Source organism: Jaculus jaculus, chromosome 5 (assembly GCF_020740685.1).
Source record: "Jaculus jaculus isolate mJacJac1 chromosome 5, mJacJac1.mat.Y.cur, whole genome shotgun sequence".
Lineage (NCBI taxonomy): Eukaryota > Metazoa > Chordata > Mammalia > Rodentia > Dipodidae > Jaculus > Jaculus jaculus.
In genome coordinates this window covers 168,992,010-169,014,365 of record NC_059106.1, presented here as the reverse complement: position 1 = coordinate 169,014,365, position 22,356 = coordinate 168,992,010, and the positions used below count along the sequence as shown (strand labels likewise).

The 22,356-nt window shown below is 40.1% G+C and overlaps 1 protein-coding gene across 4 annotated transcripts in view; it reads right to left on the bottom strand.

Annotated features, from left to right (window-relative positions):
- The window catches only part of Birc6 (baculoviral IAP repeat containing 6), a 202,419-nt gene that overhangs the window by 73,096 nt on the left and 106,967 nt on the right, over positions 1-22,356 (bottom strand). For all 4 annotated transcript variants that reach the window (XM_045148971.1, XM_045148972.1, XM_045148973.1 and 1 more), the window contains exons 39-49: positions 21,875-22,028; positions 17,244-17,360; positions 15,211-15,365; positions 13,865-13,991; positions 13,052-13,162; positions 11,721-11,854; positions 7,934-8,061; positions 5,445-6,007; positions 3,354-3,529; positions 1,146-1,242; positions 808-1,002 (exon numbers count right to left, since the gene is read on the bottom strand). In XM_045148971.1, the coding sequence (XP_045004906.1) occupies positions 808-1,002; positions 1,146-1,242; positions 3,354-3,529; positions 5,445-6,007; positions 7,934-8,061; positions 11,721-11,854; positions 13,052-13,162; positions 13,865-13,991; positions 15,211-15,365; positions 17,244-17,360; positions 21,875-22,028 (1,957 nt within the window). The remainder of the gene's footprint in view (positions 1-807; positions 1,003-1,145; positions 1,243-3,353; positions 3,530-5,444; positions 6,008-7,933; positions 8,062-11,720; positions 11,855-13,051; positions 13,163-13,864; positions 13,992-15,210; positions 15,366-17,243; positions 17,361-21,874; positions 22,029-22,356) is intronic.

The following is a 22,356-nucleotide window of genomic DNA, read 5'->3' as shown; positions in this document are numbered from 1 at the left end:
ATTAAAGGCATGCGCCACCACACCCAGCTCATTTTTTTAAAGCCTTCTTTCAAATCAGCAGAATGTTTTAGCATCTCACAGTTTTTAAAATTAATTGCTGGGCTAGGGATGTGGCTCAAGTTCAATTCCCCAGTACCCACATAAAAGCCAATGCATAAAATGACGCATACATCTGCAATTCGTTTTGCATCAGCAAGAGGCAATACCATGTCCACTCTCTGCCTCTCACTTTATCTCCCCATCTCCTCCCTTTCTCCCTCCCTCCTTACTTACAAGTAAATATAAATATTTAAAATCAACTGTTTATATATTACATTATCAATGAACATCAATTACATTTCTTTTTAAAAATATTTAATTTTTGTTTATTTATTTGACAGAGGGGGGGGGAATGAGAATGAGAATGAATGGGTGTGCAAGGGCCTCCAGGCACTGCAAACAAACTCCAGATGCATGTGACCCCTTGTGCATCTGGCTAACGTGGGTCCTGGGGAATCAAACCTGAGTGCTTTGGCTTTGCAGGCAAACGCTTTAACCACTAAGCAGTCCCTCCAGCTCATCAATTACATTTCTTTTTTTTTTTTTGGTTTTTCGAGGTAGGGTCTCACTCTAGCCCAGGCTGACCTGGAATTCACCGTGGAGTCTCAGGGTGGCCTTGAACTCACAGCAATCCTCCTACCTCTGCCTCCCAAGTGCTGAGATCAAAGGTGTGCGCCACTATGCCCGGCTCATCAATTATATTTTATATTTCTTATCTAACAGACTAAGTTAATTCATAGTAATAGGACGCAGTAACGGTTTTCTTACCAAGCGGTGCAAAGTTATGGATCCCTTCTGAATTGTCAGGCTCAGAAGCTAGGATTCTTGTTTTCAAGCTGCTGTCAACAGCTTTGTTGGGACCACAATCAAGAAACTTCATAATAGTTGATACCATACTTCGAGCAGTATTCACAATAGCCCTTGTGCTAGTAACCATATTGTTGCAAATGAGCTGAACTCCACCTGAGATTGCAAAGAACACTACATGAAAACCCCTCAGGAGAGACGGCTGAGGCCCACTGTGAGCTTTCGCAGGTGACTGTGCACCAGCACATCGTGAGTGCCTGGGGGTCAGGCTGAAGCGGCAGCGTGGGGATTTCTCTTACCCATGTCATGAAAGGCTTTCAAGGCATCACTAGTATCCAGAACTCTCAGAATGAACCACAATAATGGTTCAGATAACTGGCAAGTAGCAAGCGAACCCTAAAAAATAAACACATAAATTGTGAGTTTATGCCTTCCTGTGAATTAGGACAACTACAATTCTTAATGAATGCCATATGCCTGTATAATTAATTCTGATTAATTAACACTAAATACAAGATGACTGACAAAATATATAATCATAACTGAATCAGCATGTAAGATAACTACTTCCTCTCTGAAATGGCACATACTCAAGCACCTAACATCATCTACAATTATGATTTTATTTTTTTCTTGACTACACACTAATGGCACTGGAGAGGTGATCTTATTAAACAGCAATTATCCAAGTACATGTGTGTGTATGTGTGTTTAATGCATATTTTAGAAACTTTTATTTATAAGCTGGTGTGGTGGTGCACGCCTTTGATCCCAGCACTTGGGAGGCAAAGGTAGGTGGATTGCCGTGAGTTTGAGACCACCCTGAGATTGCATAGTCAATTCCAGGTCAGCCTGGGCTAGTGTGAGACCCAACCTCGAAAAACCAAAAAAAAAAAAAAAAAAAAAAAGAAGAAAATATCATTTATATATTGGCAAGTAAAACTCTTCATAAGGGCTGGGTGTAGTGGCACTCACCTTTAATCCCAGCACTTAGGAAGAAGAAGTAGGAGGAATGCTATCACTTCAAGGCCACCCTGAGACAACACAGTGAATTCCAGGTCAGCCTGGGCTAGAGTGAGACCCTACCTCGAAATGCCAAATGAATTATAGTAACAATAATACTACTACTTAATTAAAAAGCTGCTTATGGTGGTGCTCACCTTTACCAGCCACACTCACTGAGATTGCTCAGGGTCAAGGCACTTGCCTACAAAGCCTAGCTGGAAGTCAGTCCTCAGTACCCACGTGGAGCAGATGTACAACGCGCCACACACATCTGGAGTTCACTTGCAGTGACTGAAAGACCTGGTGTGCACAATCTGGCTAGTGTTCTGTCGGGCATGGTGGCACACACATTTAATGCCAACACTCGGATGACAGAGGTAGGAAAAACAGGTAGTGCAAGGCCAGCCTTGAGACTAAACAGTGAATTTAGATCATCCAGGACAAGAGTGAGATCCTACCTCAACAAACAAAACAAAAAAATATTTTAAATTATGCTAGTAACTTTTAACAAAAAAGTCAAGCATGCAAGGGCAGCAGCTTGACAAATGATCCTACTAACTTGTCTGCTGCAGCATCTACCCAGAACACTGTGGTAACCAAGTGTGCTATTTTTAGGAAGAAGGAAAACTAATAAATTTCCAAGGACGGCAAAATAATCTAAAACTTAAAAACATAACAAATATCTTTGTATCAGAGTGGTCATTTCACTCTTCAACTCCTATTAAACTAATAAAAATCCATATTTCTTATCTGCTTCTAGTTTTATTTGTAATAAGTGATATCAACTTTTTTTTTTCTTTTGGTTCTCTGAGGTAGGGTCTATTAAACTAATAAAAATCCATATTTCTTATCTGCTTCTAGTTTTATTTGTAGTAAGTGATATCAACTTTTTTTTTTCTTTTGGTTTTCTGAGGTAGGGTCTCACTTTAGCCCAGACTGACCTGGAATTCATATGTAGTCTTGAACTCATAATTATCCTCCTGCCTTTGCTTCTGCCCAGCCTAATTTTTTTTTTTAAGTATATTTGACTTATTTACTTCCTTATTTATTTGAGAGAGAGAGAGAGAGAAAGGGGCAGGGACAAAGAGGGAATGGGCACACCAGGGCCTCCACCCACTGCAAACAAATTCCAAACACATGCGCCCCTTCTGTATCTGGATTACATGGGTTCTGGGGAACCAAACCAGGGTCTTTTGTCTTTGCAGACAAATACCTTAACCACTAATCCATCTCTCCAACCCTTTTTTATTTGTAATATTTTATTTTTATTTATTTTATGTGAGAGAGGTAGGGTCTCACTCGAGACCTGGAATTAACCATATAGTCTTAGGGTTACCTAAAACTCACAGCGATTTTCCCACCTTTGCCTCCCAAGTGCTAGAATTAAAGGTGAGCGCCACCACACCAAGTTTATTATCAACTCTTGATTTGTCAGTGCCCTAAATATAATTCTCTACCAGAAACCTATTTAATTCCCACAGCTGATACTCATTTACACGTACCTGTCTGCCCATATATCCACAGGCCATGTAGGTTAAAATTGGCTGCAGCATCATGTGGACTGTGGAAGCTTTCTTACTCAGTGTGGTAAGTATAGAAAATAATCCATCACCAACTGATATGGCATCTAAGCCACCATGAAAGTTTTCATGTTTGGTGAGATGTAATCCACTTGCTCCTAGTTTAATAAAAGATTATACATATTTTAACTACACATATAAAAGGCAGCAATAATTTTAAAAAGAATCTTAAAGATAGTTTTCCCAAAAGCCCTAAGAGTGATGACATCATTCCCAACCTGGCCCTCTCCCTTCCTCCACACAGAAGCTGTCACGCACAGGTTGGACCGTTGGAAATTAACTGCAGCAGCATCTGGTAAAGTATGATGTTCTGGTGTCGTCTTAAATGAGATATGCTTACTGTTGCTTTCAAGAAGAACACTATCTTACATGACTGAAGGGACATCGCTCTGTACAGAAGCTTTGCATCACTAACAATGAAAAGGGAATGTGTAATTAAGTCTGAAGAGCTAAACCCACCTAAGACTAGACATGCGGCCTGAGTGTCTGTAACACCAGCACACACATGCACCCTGAGAAGGGAGGTGGAAAGAGCTGTCAGCCACTGAGCCTGGGCTCCACAACAGCAGACACTGGTATGTTGTAAATGAGGACCAACACTGAGATTGTCTTCTGACCTGCACACCTGAATTTACACACATACCCAAGACTAAAGAGAAGAATTCAAGTGCTGTAACTATGCAAATTTGTACTATGCTATCTAATCAAAAATATGTAAGAACATAAAAATATATTGGAAATGGGGGTTGGGTAGATGGCTCAGTATTTAAAGGCAATTGCTTACAAATCCTGGAGCCTGGGTTCAACTCCCCAGTACCCATAAAGAGCCAAATGGACAAGGTGGCACATGCACCTGGAGTCTGTTTGCAATAGCAAGTACCCCTTGAGTGTACATACACTATCCCACTCAGACTCATAAATAGGTATATTTTTAAATATGTTTGCTTGTTTGAGAGAGAGAGAACACAGATGCACCAGGGCTTCTAGCCCCGCAAACAAACTTTAGATGTGTGTGCATGTGCTAATGTGGATACTTGAGGGTCGAAACGGGTCCTTAGGACACACAGCCAAGTGCCTTAACCACTAAGCCATTACTTTAACCTTTAATGTAATATTAAAAAAAAAAAGAAATAGACTATCAATTTATAAAAGTGTAATTATCTTAAAACATTAGTGCAATTTATTAGTTTCCAGATAAGTACAAAAGTCAAAAAGTGTTATTAAAATGTATAATGAAATTAAGTATCATAGGGACTGGAGACATGGCCCAGTGGTTAAAGGTGACTGCTTGCAAAGCCTAATGACCAGGGTTCCATTCTCTAGTATCTAGTAATGATGTAAAGAAATATGCACAAAGTGGCACATGTCTGGAGCCCATCTGCAGTGGTAAAAGGTGCTGGTGTACCCATTCTCATCCTCTCTCTCTCTCTCTCTCTCTCTCTCTCTCTCTCTCTCTCTCTCCCCCTCTCTACCTGCAAATAAATAAATAGTATTTTAAAAATACATAGCATGAAAGTGAATGCAAATACATAAATCTTTCTGATCTCTAACACAAGACCTTTGAAGAGCTCTTGACAAAATCCTTAGGGAGTTGTACATATAACTCATGGTGCCTGATTTGAGCCTGATTTTTTTATTTCTTTAAAAGTTACTGTTGCCGGGTGTGGTGGTGCATGCCTTTAATCCCAGCAATCGGGAGGCAGAGGTAGGAGGATCGACATGAGTTCAAGGCCACCCTGAGACTACTAGCTAATTCCAGGTCAGCCTGGGCTAGAGTGAAATCCTACCTCAAAAAAAAGAAAGAAAGAAAGAAAAGGTTACTGTGTTTTTATCAGTTTTTTTGAAGCTGAAACAAAAAATATTTTCAATATATAATTTTAAGTAATACCAGTCTATGAAAGTACTTACTAATAACCTAACTTGCAAAGAAACTTACAATAAAGTAATTTTACACCACAAAGTAAAACAAAAACAGGTTTAGTACCAGGAGAAAGTCTAACAATTCATACATACCAATTATCATTGCCATGGCACTGCTATTACACAGGCCTAAAGCAGACAAAATCTGGCTCATAATCTGTTGGTTGGCTAAGACTAAGTCAGCAACATATGCAGGAGATCCTGGAATACTGGTACTGCTTCCATTGACATCTTTGCCTCCTGAGACTTTTTCTTCGTCTGAAACACTATCGGTTGTGTTGGTGGTCAAAGACACTCTTGCGCTGTACTCCCCATTGCCTGAGAGAGGCAGCTGCACTAAAATGTTAACAAGTTTTAACAAATCAAACATGAGCTGATCTCTTGTCATTTCACCACAAACTGCCTTTGCATCACCTGGACGAATGAGGTTTGCAAACAGTCCCCCAAAGCAGGCTCGAGCGCCCACAGAGCTATCTGATCCACTTCGAGACATGACTTTGTCTGCGCATGTGATATAGTGGTGCACTAAGAAGGTGACGGATTCTATCACAGCCGAAATAGTACTGACGGAGACAACTTCAAAGTTTTGCTCCAGAGTAAATTCTAAGAGTTTCACTTGGGCATCGAGAGGTCCTTGGCCTGTCTGGAAGGCACCCCTGTAAAGATAGAGTGTGACAAGTAGAAGTAGGATTAAAAATTGAATAATCATAAATAGTTAAGACAGAACAGGAAACTTATCAACAGCTCCAACTCCAAATGGTTTCAGAGATGCCTGGTGTCGTGTCAAACTCAGGAATGGCCTCACACTCACAGGCCTCTTCTTGCTTACCACTGTGTCTCTTGTTCTAGAATGATGCTACCCTTCTGTGAAAGTCTTCCCAGATTTCACACATATGAGAGTCTGGAATAAAGGATCTTGCAAATCTCTTCATGGAGACTCTCAAGAGCCCAACACACTACTGCGACGTGCAGCTCCCACCGAGGATGGGTCAGGAGCAAGACAAGCAATTACAAAGTAAGTTTCAAAAATGCTGCCTTCCTTCATTTGCTAATCCTCCTCTCCGGCAAGGCCCAACATTTTGGAGATAAAAGGCCTCTTCTTCCCCTTCTACAGGGGAACTAGAGAGACTGCTTAGCAGTTAAGGTGCTTGCCTATGAAGCCTGGGGACTCAGGTTCAATTCTCCAGTACCCATATAAGCCAGATATACAGGTGGCTCATGTGTCTGAAGTTTCTTTGCAATGGTTGGAGGCCCTCGTGCACCCATTTTCTCTGTATGTCTGCTTCTTTCTTTCTCTCTCAAATGAATGAGTCAATAACTTTTTTAAATTTTTAACACTGTATGGGAACTTCATGTTTCCAGTCTTAAGACTATTAAATTGTAATAGGTCTCACTGCTACTTGGGATAAAACCCTACTCCTTGCCAAAGGGGAAAAAAAGAAAAAAGAACAGGAAACTTCAAGAAGAATTACTAAATCTTCAGGGCTAGAAGATGGTGTAGAATTTTAAGTCGACTGCCTATAAAGACTAAGGACCCATGTTTAACTCTCTAGGCCTCACATAAGCCAGACACAAGGGGAGGCAGACACGCAAGGCTGCATACGCACACTAGGTGGCACACCTCTCTGGAGTTCGATTACACTGCCTGGGTCCCTCCCTCTCCACCTCCCCCGCCACACACACACAGAAAAGACCAGTCATTTAAAAAAAAAAAAAAAAAACGAATAACTAAATTATCAGTAATGGTTTGGTAGGTTGGCTTCAATCTTTTCCAAAGTCTTCTGTTACTGCTTCCATTTTATTACAAACAAAAAAATGATTTCCTTTCTAAATAGAACGCTAAGGAATAAGTAGGAGAATTCAACGGTTTGGAAGCTACAGGTAAGAATAAAAGGCATGCCAGGTGCGGAGGCGCATGCCTTTAATCTCAGCAGAGGCAGACTCAGGTCTTGCTGCAGACTCAGCACACTCAGGAGGACCAAGTGAGACCAAAGCCACCTTGAGCCTACAGAGTGAATTATAGGTCAGCCTGGGCCAAAGTGAAACACTTCCTTGAAAAAAAAAAAAAAAATAGTAATAATAAAAGGCACTCACTTTAATGGCATGTGCACTGGTTTTAGTTTTTTGTTCTTTTCACTTTGTTTCTCAGGGACTCTAGCCACTATAATCTAACTCCGGACATGTGCACCTCCTTGTGTACATGTGTGACCTTACATGCTCCCCCCACCTTGTGCATCTGGCTTACACAGGCCCTGGAGAATTCAACATGGGTCCTTACGCTTCACAGGCAAGTGCCTTAACCCTTGAGCTGTCACTCCAGCACAGCTTTGGTTTCTTATACCCACAAACGCTGCCAATGTAAACAGTCTGTATTGATCCCCAAGGACTTATGCAACCAAACCATTTGTATTTCACAAGGACTGCTCACAAAAGAAAAAGAACAGACACCACTAGCCCCTTATATACAGCTATCGTCTTGACCTACATGCTCTGAAATAGAACTCCCAATTAAGATGATGGGAAAGAATAGTAAAGGATTCCAAGTTAACAGGACAAACATAAAAATACATACTGAAATTTACCTTTCTGTTGAAAGTATATGAATTAGCTTGAGCAAAAATTCACTGAAAATCTGAGGACATGTTGAAGAGAGATGTACTTGTAATCGAGTAAGAAATTCTTGCATAGCTTGTGTTGCTGTTGGACCAACCTGAAGAGACATTTACATACACTGAACATTCCTTACTAACACCAATTACAGAATCAGTTATTTGGAAGTTTCAACTATAAAGTGATATACTGGTATTACTGCATCCATAAAGAAGACTTCATATACTTACTGTAAATTGAAACTAGATTCCATTATTAATTCAATTTCACTGTAATTTGCATAAGCAACAATGTATATTGTTTATTTAACTCAACAAAAGACTTACCTCAATTAGATAAAAAGTGATTTTTAAATAAAACATTTACGGGGCTGGAGAGATGGCTTAGTGGTTAAGTACTTGCCTGTGAAACCTAAGGACCCCAGTCCAAGGCTCGATTCAATGAACAAGGGGTCGCATGTATCTGGAGTTCGTTTGTAGTGGCTGGAAGACCTGGAGTGCCCATTCTCTCTCTCTCTCTCTCTCTCTCTCTCTCTGTCACTCTCAAATAAATAAATAAAAATGAACAAAAAATTTTTAATATTTTACTTATGTATTTATTGGGGAGAGAGCATGCAAGCTTGGCACTACCAACACAAGATCTTCATAATATATGGAAAAAGACACAGAGAGAGGGAGGGAGGAGATATGATGGATGGTAGAACTGTGAGGGGGAAAAGGGAGGTAGGAAGAGAATTATGCTTTATTTTGCATAAATATGGAAGCCATCAATATAAAAATTAAAATAAAACAACTTTTCTAATTTTTTATTTATTTTTCATTAAGAACTGCGATAATTATAGACAAGAAACCATAATAATTCCACCCACCACCTCACTTTCCCCTTCATAACTCCACTCTCCGTCATATCCCTTCACCTCATTCTTTTTAAATTTTTTATTATTGACAGCTTCCTAAATTGTAGATAATAAACCATGATAATTTTCCCCCTACACATTTCTACTCTCCATCAGATCCCCTCCCTTTCTCAGCCTCTTTGATTTTGATGTCATCATGTCCTCCTATTATTAATGGTCTTGTGTAGGGAGTCCTGGCACTGTGAGGTCATGGATATCCAGGCCAAAATAAAACTATTTTTAAGAAGAATCAAAAATGTACCTGACACTACCTACACAAGACCATCATAATAGGAAGAAAAGATCATGATATCAAAATAAGAGAGAGACTGATTGCAAGGGGGAGGGGATATGATGGAGAGTAGAGTTTCAAAGGGGAAAGTGGGAGGAGGGAGGGAATTACCCTGGGATATTGTTTACAATTATGGAAGTTGTCAATAAAAAAGTATATTTAAAAAATGATATGTATGCCAGGTGTAATGGTGCACACCTTTAATCCCAGCACTCAGGAAGCAGAGGTAGGAGGATCACTGTGAGTTCAAGAACACTTTGAGACTACATAGTGAATTCCAGGTCAGCCTGAGATAGATTGAGACCTTACAGTGAACATAACCCCCTCAAAATAAAAATAAAAATAAAGACATGTATGAAACTGTTTTAACCTCCATTTAAAAATCTGAATAGGGGCTGAAGAGATGGCTTAGCGGTTAAGGCATTTGCCTGTGAAACCAAAGGATGAAGTTCAATTCCCCAGGATACACGTAATCCAGATGCACAAGGTAGCACATGCATCTGGAGTTCGATTATAGTGGCTGAAGGCTGTGGCATACCCATTCTCACTGTCTTTCTCTCTCTTCCTCTATAATAAACAAACCAAAAAAAATAAAAAAACAAAACAAAAATCTGAATATTGGCTGGAAACATGGCTTAGCAGTTAAGAAGCTTGCCTGCAAAGCCTAAGGGACTCATGTTTGACTCACCAGGTCCCACGTAAGCCAGGCAAGCAGTGACGGAAGTGCACAAGGAGGCACACGTGTCTGGAGTTCCATTGTAGTGGCTGGAGGCCCTGGTGCACCAACTCTCTCATATTAAAAAAGGGGGGTTAAAAAAGGAAGACCGATGCCAGGCGTGGTGGCGCACGCCTTTAATCCCAGTACTCGGGAGGCAGAGGTAGGGGGATCGCCATGAGTCTGAGGCCACCCTGACACTACAGAGTGAGTTCCAGGTCAGCCTGGCTACAGCCAAACCCTACCTTGGGGGGAAAAGAAGAGGACAACAGGCATGGTGGCGCACACCTTTTATCCCAACACTTGGGAGACAAGAGGTAGGAGGGTCACTGTGAGCTCTCAAGGTCATGCTGAGACTACAAAGTGACTGAATTAGAGGTCAGCCTACCTTGAAAACCCAGGGGCAAAATAAAAAAGCAGACTGTTGGGCTTGCCTAAAAAAAAATTAAAATGAAATAATAATTTAAAAAAAAACTCACTGGGTGTGGTGGCGCACACCTTCAATCCCAGCACTCGGGAGGCAGAGGTGGGAGGAACGCCGAGAGTTCGAGGCCAGCCTGAGACTGAATTCCAGGTCAGCCTGGGCTAGGGTGAGTCCATACCTCAAAAAGCCAAAAAAAAAAACGGGGGGGGGGGGACGGTATCACAGCCAGACATGGTGGCACATGCCTTTAATCCCAGCACTCTGAAGGCAGAGGTACAAGGATCACTTGAGTTCAAAACCACCTGATATTACATACTGAATTCCAAGTCAACCTGGACTATAGTGAAACCCTACCTCAGGGAGGAGGGAAAAAAAGCTCCCAGGGTGTGAGTGGACTAAAATTCTAAATATTAATGCCAGGCATAGTGCTATACACCTTTACTCTGAGCACTCAGGAAGCCATGAGGTCAGCCTGGGTTACAGGAACGAGACCCTCCCTGAAAATAACAAACAAAAGTACTAAATATATTCAGAAAACACAAGAGAGTAAAAATATTTGAAGAGAAGCAGTACAATGTAAGAAATGGAACTTTTCGATAAAATTATAAGGTAATTAACACTGTTATAAAACTATAATGAAATAGAAAAAGTTCAAAGCCCTGAGGAATATTTTGGGTTTGTGAAAATATTTAATTTCCTAAAATGATTATGTAAATTGGTAATCCTTTTTATTTACTTTTATTTTATCATTTTTATTTTATTTTTTGATTATGGAGGTAGATTCTCACACTAGCCCAAACTGGCCTGGAATTCACTACAACTCAGGCTGGGCCTCAAACTCATGGCAATCCTACTTATTATGGTACCCAAGTGCAGGGATTAAAGGTGTGTGCCACCACACCTAGCTAATTTTAATATTATTTACCTATTTGAGAGAGAAGAGAGTGAGATGGAGGGAGGGAAGGAGGGAATGGGCATGTCAGTATAAACAAGTCTCAGAGGTGTGTGCTATCTTGTGCATTAGGCTTATGAGGATATAAGGGAATCGAATGTGGGTCTTTAGGGATTCTCAGGCAAACGTATTAACTGCTAAGCCATCTCTCCAGGTCCATAAATTGGCAATCTTAATGCTAGAGATCATGAAACAAGAATTACATGCATAAGGTATTCGATTCCAAACATTTTAAATGTATATTTGATTTTGTAAAAAGCATTTGTTCAGAAAGATTTTTATTCAAAAATCAATGGCAAAATACACATTTACATAAAAATGCAGAATCACTGTTCTATGCAATATTGTAAAGTTATATCTACTTTATAAGTACTATAAAACAGTTAACTTGATATACAAAGACTATTATTTACAGTTACATTTCACAAACAGCTTACTGAAAAGAAAGTCAGCACACACCAGCAACTACAAGCTGTGTTACCTGTGGGCTGTGCTGATTGGTTCCATGGGGACTGGTACCAGAAAGAAACTTCACTAACACATGAACGAGGTTTGGATCTGAAACCAACAAATGAGCAGTACTCTCCTGGTTTCCAATGGTGCTGCTGGAACCAGCTATTAACAAAATAACAATAGTATAACAACCATGATCAAATGGACTATGAAGTAAGTCATGCATTCTATTAATCACTTTGTTCAAAGAGTCCAAGTGTTGCGCAGGCAACTCAGTAAGATTCTGTATCTTGATTCAAAATAAAAAGAGGACTGAGAATATGACAAGGTGGTGGTATTTGCCAAGTGTGCTTGATCTCTTAAGTCTAATGTCCCATACTATATTCTTACAGAACACACAGGTCCCAAGTATCAAAATCTATAATGCTCCACTGGAATGGCTGTTCCTGGGAACAACCTCCCCTTTCTAGAACAGATGAAGAAAGATATACTTTTGAGGGAAATTTTGACTTACTTCTCTACAGTGAATTCTACTTTTCTTTTTTGCATGTGAGTCACGTAAAGGTTATGTTCTACAAACTGATTAACATATCAGTATTCAGAGCTGAATAACACAAACACCCTGTGCATTACTCTATCATTAGTACCACGAATGGATACTTTTCATCTCATTTAAGAAAAATATATTACAAACAAGAAAATGGCATAGCACTTTGTATGTCAGAAATGATTTCAATAATAGCATTATCACGGTTGGGGAGATGGTTCAGCAGTTAAAGTAAAGGCACTTTGCTTGCAAAGCCTGTCAGGCTCAATTCAATTCCCGATTCCCCAAATGAAGCCAGAGGCACAAAGTAGGTCATGCGTCTGGAGTTGTCTTACAACAGCAACAGGACCTACCAAGGCCATACTCTTCTACATACACACCACACACACAGCTCTCTGTCTCTCTTTGTCTCAATGTTTTTAAAAAATTAACAATATTATCACTGTTAAAGAATATTAAAACACCGGACATGGTGGCGCAGGCCTTTAATCCCAGCACTCGGGAAGCAGAGTTAGGAAGATCACCGTCAGTTCGAAACCACCCTGAGACTCCATAGTGAATTCCAAGTAAGCCTGAGCCAGAGTGAAACCCTACCTCGCAAAACCAAAAGAAAAAATCATTTTATTAAGCAACTCCTTCAGAAACATGAAATTATCTGACTATTTTAGACTAAATACAATGGAATTAAAGAGTAGTCAATCATTTAAACAAGCACATCATTTTGTGGAAAGATACATCTTAAAAATATGATAGCAAGATTATTAAAACGGTCTATTTCAGAGATTTAAATTTAAAAACATGTGTGAACTTACAGTTAAGCTGCATGTTTGTCATCAGCGTTAGACTATGAAGCACCAAGCACCAGGTCCGCAGCAAAGTGTTGGGACACCAAGCCAGCACTGAGAGAAAGCTGGCCACCGACGCTGCATGGGAGAGAGAACAGGAAAGCTCTTTTACTCTAAATAGCTTCATTTTTACCACGATTATAATGTGAAAGACAAATAAGGTATTACTTCCTTATAAATCACCTAAGTATCTTTAAAACATACAAATAAACACCATTCCATATTAAATACCAGTCAATAGTAACATATACTTTAAAGCTCTGCCCAGGATATGTAAATAGAAACGTTATCATTATAGATGTCTTGTATTTTTACCAGTAATTTTTTGCTACCTTAGTATTTCATATTCTATGAAAAAAAATCTTAAAATAAGACATACAACAAAATCAGGAATAAACCTGTCAAATAAAAAAGCAGAAAAGGGCCGGAGATAGATGGCTTATTGGTTAAGCCTAGGAACTCATGATCGAATCTCTAGGTCCCATATAGCCAGATGCACAGTGATGCAAGTGCACAATGTCACACTTGTGCAAAAGGGGGCGCCACATCTAGAATTTGTTTGCAGTAGCTGAAGGCCCTAGTGTGCGCATTCTCTTTCTCTGTCTCTCCCTCTCAAAATAAATACAAAAAAAATTTAAGTAAAATAAAACACAATAAATAAATAAAAGGAGAAAGTTTTGCACTGAAACATTATATCCCTAAAACACATTACATATCTTAACCAACTCATTACCATTTTAATCTGTCACTTACATTAATTTTCCGGCTACTAACTCTTACCTTGATTTAATGAAATTACAGGTATTCGATTAGCATTGTATAAAAAAATGTCTACTCCATTCTCTTTGTTTCCAGAGGAACTAGAATTCAGGCTCAATGTGAGCCATAATTGGAGAAGGGATTCCAACTGAAAAAAAAAGAAATTGAGAGAAAAATTGTACTTATTAAATTATGAAATATCATTTAAACAAAAATATTTTCGTAAAAGCATCTCATAAGGAATTCTTTGTTGAACAGCCCCTCTAATCACTTCAATTCAGATGACAAAGAAATCAAACTTAAAAGTCTTTTTTTTTAAATAAATTTTTATAAGAGATAGAAACGAGAGAGACAGAATTGGCATGCCAGGGCCTCCAGTCACTGCAGTCAAACACCAGACGCTGCCATTGAACTCCAGCCACACGCACCACCTTGTGAGCTTGTGCACCTGCATCAACTTTTGTGTCTGGCTGACATGAAACCTAGAGAGGAGAACGTGGAACCTTAGGCACGAGAAATTCTTAATGAAACAAAATTTACTTGAGGGCTGGAGAGATGGTTCAGCAGGTCAGGGGATTTGCCTGCAAAGACTAAGGACTCACAATTACGTACTACTAACATAAAGCCAGAGAGGCACAAGGTAAAGCACACATATGGAGTCCCTTTGCAGTGGCTAGAGGCCCTAACACACCCATTCCCTATCTGCCTTTCTCTCTCTCCCTCTCTCTCAAATACGTAAATTAGTAAGTAGATTTTAAAAAGCATTTAGCCAGGCATGGTGACACACACCTTTAATCCCAGCAGTCGGGAGGCAGAGGTATAAGGACTGCTATGAGTTCAAGGCCACCCTGAGACAACATAGTGAATTTCAGATCAGCCTGAAAAACCAAAAACATTTAGGGCTAGAGAGATGGCTAGAGTTTAAGGCACTTGCCTTTGAAGCCTAAGAACCCAGGTTCGACTCCCCAGAAACTCATGTAAGCCAGATTCACAAGGTGACACAAGCACACAAGGTCAAACATGCACACAAGGTGGCACATGTCAAACATGCACACAAGGTGGCACATGTATCTGGAATTTGACTGTAATGGCTAAAGACCCTGGCATGCCAATTCTCTCTCACACTCTCACCAAAAAAAAAAAAAAATTATTGAATAGAAATTGTAATTCACTTTATGCCTCAAGTTTTCCTAAATTAAACATGCTTCTATTTTTTAAACCACAGGATCACATATAATATATGGTAGGTACTAAAGCTTGAAAACACTAAAAATAGTCACTTACAAAGTAGGAGCTGCAGTTATGAATTCTAATATTTCCCTAACTGAGCTTCCCAGTTGGTTTCATCACATAAGAGAAAGATGTACCTGGACATGATGGACTTGGAGCATGGAGAAGAGTTTGTTGAAACAAACATTAAGCATTGGGACAGATGATGACTGTATCATGAGTTGACTGTTTTGGTTTGCTGCTTGTAAACTTCCTAGAAGTGAATCATCTGTACCAGTTGGAGATTGGGATACTAAAAAATAATCAAACACAAGTATGATTTCATATACTTAAGTTTAAAAAATTTGTAAGTTATATTTAAAATTGTGTTCTGTAAAATAGTTCAAGCTTTCATTTAGGTATGAGAAACTTAACTTTATTACTTGGGAATCAAGAAGACAGCCAAGAGAAAAGTTAAGAAATTCACAAGACTCAGATCTAACCAATATATATATTTTTAATTAAACAAAAGGAAGGCGGGGTATGGTGGTGCAAGCCTTTAATCCCAGCACTCGGAAGGCAGATTCCTGTGAGTTCGAGATCACCATGAGACTACATAGTGAATTCCAGGTCAGCCTGGGCTACAGTGAGACCCTACTTTGAAAAAGGGGGGGGGAGGGGAGAAGGTAAGAAGGGAAGGAGTGAGGAAAGGAAGAGCCAGAGAGGAAAGGGGGAGGAAAGGAAAGGGGAGGGGAGGGGAAAGAAGTCAGGCGTAGTGGCTCACAACTTTAATCACAGTGCTTGGGAAAAACAGATAGGAGGATTATCATGAGTTCGAGGCCACCATGAGACTATTTCTTGGACAAACCTGAGCTACAAGGAGACCCTAACACAAAAGGGGTGGGCGGCTAAAGAGACGGATTAGCGGTTAAGGCAACTACCTGCAAAGCATAAGGACCCAAGTTCAATTCTCCAGTATCCATGTATGCCATATGCACAAGGTGGCACATGTATCTGGAGTTTGTTTGCAGTGGCTAAAGGCACTGGCACGCCCATTCTCTCTCCGTCCCTCCTTCTCTCTCTCTCTTTCTCAAATAAATAACTAAATAAACAAAAATTTTAAATGAAGGAATGAAAAATTTTGACTAATGATCTGAAGGCAAGTTTTGAATAATCTAGATTATAGACTTTTTTTTTTTTTCTTTCTTTCCAGAGCTAAACATTAAACCCAATGCCTGGATGTTAGGTCACTTATATCTTCTACCTTAATGTTCTAGGACAATAATGATGTCAGTATTAAAAAGTCCACTGAATCATGAATTTGTAATTGGCTCTCAATATCCCCACAACAGCACAATAAAAAGAAGATGGTTGGGCTGGAGAGATGACTTAGCGGTTAAGCTCTTGCCTGTGAAGCCTAAGGACCCAGGTTCGAGGCTCAGTTCCCCAGGTCCCATGTTAGCCAGATGCACAAAGGGGCGCACGCATCTGGAGTTCGTTTGCAGTGGCTGGAAGCCCTGGCGCGCCCATTCTCTATCTCTCCCTCTGTCTTTCTCTCTATGTCTGTCGCTCTCAAATAAATAAATGAAAAATGAACAAAAAAAATTTAAAAAAAAAAGAAGAAGATGGTTTAGATTTTTGGACAGCAGGGCGTGGTGGTACATGCCTTTAATCCCAGCACTCGGGAGGCAGAGGTAGGAGGATCACGGTTAGTTCGAGGCTACCCTGAGATGACATTATGAGTTCCAGGTCAGCCTGAACTAGGGCAAGACCCTACCTGTCAAAACCAAAACCAAAAAAAAAAAAAAGAAAGATTTTGGACAGAATTTTCAGTGAAGCCAGGCATAGTGGTACACGCCTTTAATCCCAGCACTTGGGAAGCAGAGGTAGGATGATCACCGTGAGTTTGAGGCCACCCTGAGACTCCACAGTGAATTCCAGATTAAACTGGGCTAGAGTGAGACCCTACCTCAAAAAAAAAAAAAATTCAGTCAAGTATTTGGCAATCACCCCCACCTCCATTTTGTAATCCTTTCTGATTTTTCAACATACTACCAAATTAAAGATCTGTGGTGGTATTTACTACTTTTCCTCAGGGTCACATTTTATGCCTAAAATTTAAAAAGCGTAAGAAAATGCTGGTAAGACAAAGCATTCCTTGCAATAAAGTAAGAACTGTCGGTATACTTACAAGTAGGTGATATGTTTGTTAATGCTTGTAAAATAGAGTCTGCTTCCAGAGTAGACATCATCTTCAACATCAGCTCTGCTTGCTGCTCTAGTCCCACCTCCAGGCGAGCATCTAGAGCTACAAGGAAAAGGAGAAGGCATACTTGATCACCATCACTCCTTACATCCTGCCTAGCACAGAAAGATGGCCATATTCAGTCTCCCTCAGAAGAGAGCCTTATGCCCTTACTAAAAGGTAGCCTGGCATGTGTCTTAAGGGTTAAAGTCAGTCTGTATGTGAGTTGGAGGGGGAGGAACACTTCAGTAGCAGAGGTCAGTAAGCTAGAAAAGAGGGTATAAATGGAATAGAAAAGGAGGGAGGAGATAGTATTGCTATTAATTAGGTAGAAGAACGTATTAGTGGGAATGGAAAGGCCTAAGTGAGGACAGGGCAAGAGATCTGAGTGAAGAAAAGGTGGGGGGAGGGCTAATCAAAACTAACAAGGCGATGGTACCAACATGACTGTATACACTACGTACATAACTAATAAAAAAAATTCTAACAGGGTATGAGTAAGCCCAGAGGAAACTTTTTTGGACAATGGCATACTCAGAAGCCAAAGATAGTTACTAGAAAATTTTCAGTACCAGGGATGGGATACCTTAAAGTGAGTTCTGGGCCAGGGAGGTCCCTGATGCCCCCAAAACATTACAGGCCATTGAGAGGGCCTTGGTTTCCCAGCAGGAATAGATGGTAAGACCCTATTGATGAAGACTCCACATACATGGAGTGCAAGGTCACTGAGAAATCCTGCCAGAGCTGAGCTGAAAACCTCCTCTGAGTAGACCAGCTGACAGAAAGCTGGAAAGAGCTATGGTGCATGCAGCTCCATGGGAAAGAGAGAAGTCATCAATGTAGATAAACATCAGTGGACACTGCAAGACTTAAATTGGGCCAGCCCGGCCAAATGAGCCTAGGGGTGCAATAGTGGTATGTCTATTATGGGGAAAACCAATTGCTCTCTAATTGGACTGGAGGCCCACTCTACGGGAGGGAATACATGCCTGATACTGAAAACCTGTGACAGGGGATTTCAGGAGGCATAAGAATGTAACAACTGCTAGTGTCTGGTTAAATATATATAATATGATAATATGTATATAATATGATCACCAAACTGGATAGTAAGCACTTCTCTTAATGTTCCTACCCATTATTAATGCTACTCTCACTTTTGGTTAGAGAAGCTTCTCTTTCCAGATGGCAATGACCATGGGATAACTCAAAAGGCACCATGGTGCTGAGAAGAAGTGACAGAGGAGTGCTCAGCACTGAAACATCTCTATCACAGATGCAAGGTCCATTGCAGAAGAGGTGGCAGGAAGAATGTAAGAGCCAAAGGAAGGGTAGGACTCCTAACAACGTGTTCCTAGATACACAAAATGGCCTGCATATACATGACCCCACAGGACCTGACACTACCTACACAAGACCATCATAATAGGAGGAAAAAAATGATGGCATCAAAATAAAAGAGAGACTGATTGAGAGGGGTAAAGGCTATGATGGAGAGTGGAGTTTCAAAGGAAAGCAAAGGGGGGGGGTATCATGTTTTATTGTCTACAGTTATGGAAGTCGTCAATTAAAAAAAAAAAACCCAAAGCATTAAGAGCATCAAGCAGAAGGATGTGAGTTCAATATCTAGAACCCAAGTAAAAATTCGGGGGGAAGGGGCCCTGCTGGAGAGATGACTTTGAAGTTAAGGCTCTTGCCTATGAAGCCTAAAGACCCAGATTTGATTTCCTAGTACATTTATAAAACAGATGCAGAAGCAGGTACATGCATCTGGAGTTCATCTGCAGTAGCTAGTGGCCCTGGCATGCTCCTTCTCTGTCTCTTACACACACACACTCTCTCTCTCGCCCTCTCTCTCTCTCTCTCTCTCTCTCTCTCTCTCTCTCTCTCTCTCTCTCTCCCCTCCCTCCCTCCCACCCTCTCTCTGTTTATGTATGAATGTGTGTGTTAGATATCTCTCAAGTAATAAATTTTTTAAAAACTTCCGTATGGCTGCTGCCATCCCAGCACTGGGGGGGCAGACAGAGGTGGATCCCTAGTCAAGTTCTAGGCCAACAGAGACACTGTCTCCAAAGAAGAGGTGATGTAACTGAGGAAATGATGTTTGAGGTTGTCTGCTGGCCTCCAATATACGTTCTCATGATCCTACATACCTATAATAATACATACAGACATGAACATGAATGCAAACAGATGCAAACAAAAACGAGCTAAAACACAGAAAATGCCTGTGAGAGGATGCTGAAAGTAGATGCTATAGAGATACAAAGATTAGATAAAATGAAATGGAATTGGAAGCACATTTATTAATGCAGTAGTAAGTTAGGTTTCTCCCACAGTCCAAAAAAAAAAAAAAAAGGTAACAATAAGAAAGTTAAAAAACTTAAAAGTATACACCTACAGTGTGATATCCTAATCAGATATATAAATGTTAACTCACACACTCACATTATAGACACACACACACACACACACACACACATTATCTGGCTCCATCCACTAACAAAGCATAGATGTAGTCATTAAAATCTGAGTGTCTGTTTTTAAAAAAACAAAAATTCATGGGCCAACTCATAACTAAATGAAAATAACTGATAATTTTGTTTATATTGTAAGACAGTGTCTGACTCTGTAGACCAAGTTGGATGTGAACTCACGGTGATCCACCTGCCTAAGCCTCCTCAGTGCAAAATTATAGGTACAAATGACCAAAGCCAATTAATCATTCATTTTACTTTTAAAGTAAGGAATGCACTGAAGGATGGGATAATTTGATCAGACTTACAAGTAACACTCAGCTCCTCCACCAAAAAGTAACTTTACATAAGTGGAATAAGAGCAACCTTACAATATAGAAGCTTTGCAGAACCCTCAACGGAGGAATAAAACAGCATCAGATAGAGGCAAAGGAAGGTCACAGGCCATCTAACAGAACACAATGAGAAAAGCTAATCTCTATAGGATTCGTGCCAAGGCAAATGACCTTTATCTAAATCAAGAAGAAACAGAATGTGCCTCAATGTAGACATATACTAGCAAACAGCTGGACTGGAATCTGCACAGGCATCAAGGTCAAGCGTGTCAGCTCTAAGAACTGGGGGAGTGTCTCAAACTGAACAGGACAGAAGAAATTTTCACTGGGTCCCAGTACATAAACAACACTACCTGGGCAACTGCTACATTTAGAACCAGTTCTCAACTAAGATAACAATACGAATTTGTTGATTCTCATCAAATGTGCTTCTTGATATGCACGTGAAGAACAATGCACCACGCTGTACGTAACCCCACCCAGAACAAAAACAACCTCAACGCAGCATCTAACTCCAAGGCGCTTGTGGAGGGCTAACGTACGCTGCGGCAAACTGACAACATATTCTTTTTATTTATTTACTTTTGTGCTTTTTCCCATGTAGAGTCTCACTCTAGTTCAGGCAAACCTGGAATTCACTATGTAATCTTAGGTGGCCTGGAACTCATGGTGATCCTCCAACCACTGGCTCCTGAGTGCTGGGATTAAAGGCGCGCATCACCACACCCAACTCTGAAAAGTTCTTATGTGCACTTCTTCCACAAGTTTAAAATACTCTATGAAAAGACCTAAGTATATCTGATGGTCTACATAAATTAAAAGGTGAAGCAATAGTAACCAAAATGGTTTTAACTTGTTTATAAATGAAAAGCTGGAGCTGGGGCTAGAGAGATGTCTTAGTGGTTAAACGGCTCACCTTTCAGGCTTAAGGACCCAAGTACAATTCCCCAGTACCCATGTAAGGCAGATGTACTAGGGAAGCAAAGGTAGTTGGATCACCATGAATTTGAGGACACCCTGAGACTATGTAGTGACTACAGGTCAGCCTTGGCTAGAGTGAATCCCTACCACAATAAAAAGAAATTTATATTAGTGGGGTTTTTATCTATCTACCCATCTATTTATTTATTTATTAGAGAGAGAGAGATAGAATGGGCACTCCAGGGTACTGGTTACTGTAAATGAACTCCAGATGCATGTGCCACCCTGTACATTTGACTTATTTGCATCCTGGGGAATTGAACCTGGGTCCTTGGGCTTCTCAGGCAAGTGCTTTAACCATAAGCCATCTCTCCACTCCCCCCCCCCAAATTTGAATGACAAAGAAATTACAGCAGGGCTGGAGAAATGACTTAGCAGTTAAGGTGCTTGCCTGTAAACTCTATGGACTCAGATTCGATTCCCCAGTGCCCCTGGTGCACCCATCCCCCCCTCACTTGAGATATAAAGTAAATGAAATTAAAGAGCATTTACTTAAAAAGAAATTACAACAAAGCGCCATTAAGTATTATCATTTTAAATAAAGCAAAAAAAAAAAGCTATCAAATAACTTTTGCTTTGAAACTAAGATAGAGAACATCAATCAATACACATTCCTTTAAAACACTGACAGATTTCTGAATGGCAGGCATGGCACAGCTATGAAGAATAGTAAAACTTCCCAGCACATATCCAGACACATGTTCTCAAGACACAAAACATGTATCAGTTTACAATTTCTTTCTAAGAACAGCATATGCCTTAAAATACTCCCATGCATACTTACCCTGAGACACAGAAACACTGACTGTCTGTGATCCATTCTTCTCAGTGTTTGCTGGTGGCTTTGCCACAGGAATTCCCAGACCTCCAATGTAAGGGTTGTAATTATAGGTACCATAATCAGCACCCCAATAATCATACCAGGTACTACTTATCGGCTTTAAAAAAATGGAAAGAAGTGTGTTTTATTTTTATCTCATTACTGAATGATATATAGTTATAGTATTTAATTAAAACAATTAACATCTTTTCTAATATTCAAATTCTCACAAATCACATATAATTTTGTTAATTTAAGACATAGTTCAGGGGGTGAGAGATGGGCTGTAGGTTAAACATGTATTCCCTTACAAAGCCGGCCACCTTGGTTAAAACTCAATGCACCCATGTAAAACGGAGGAGAAACAGCAGAAGCATGTGGCATTCACACCCACACTGATGTGCACAGAATTAGTGTAAATAAAATATGATTCAGTAATGGTCTCT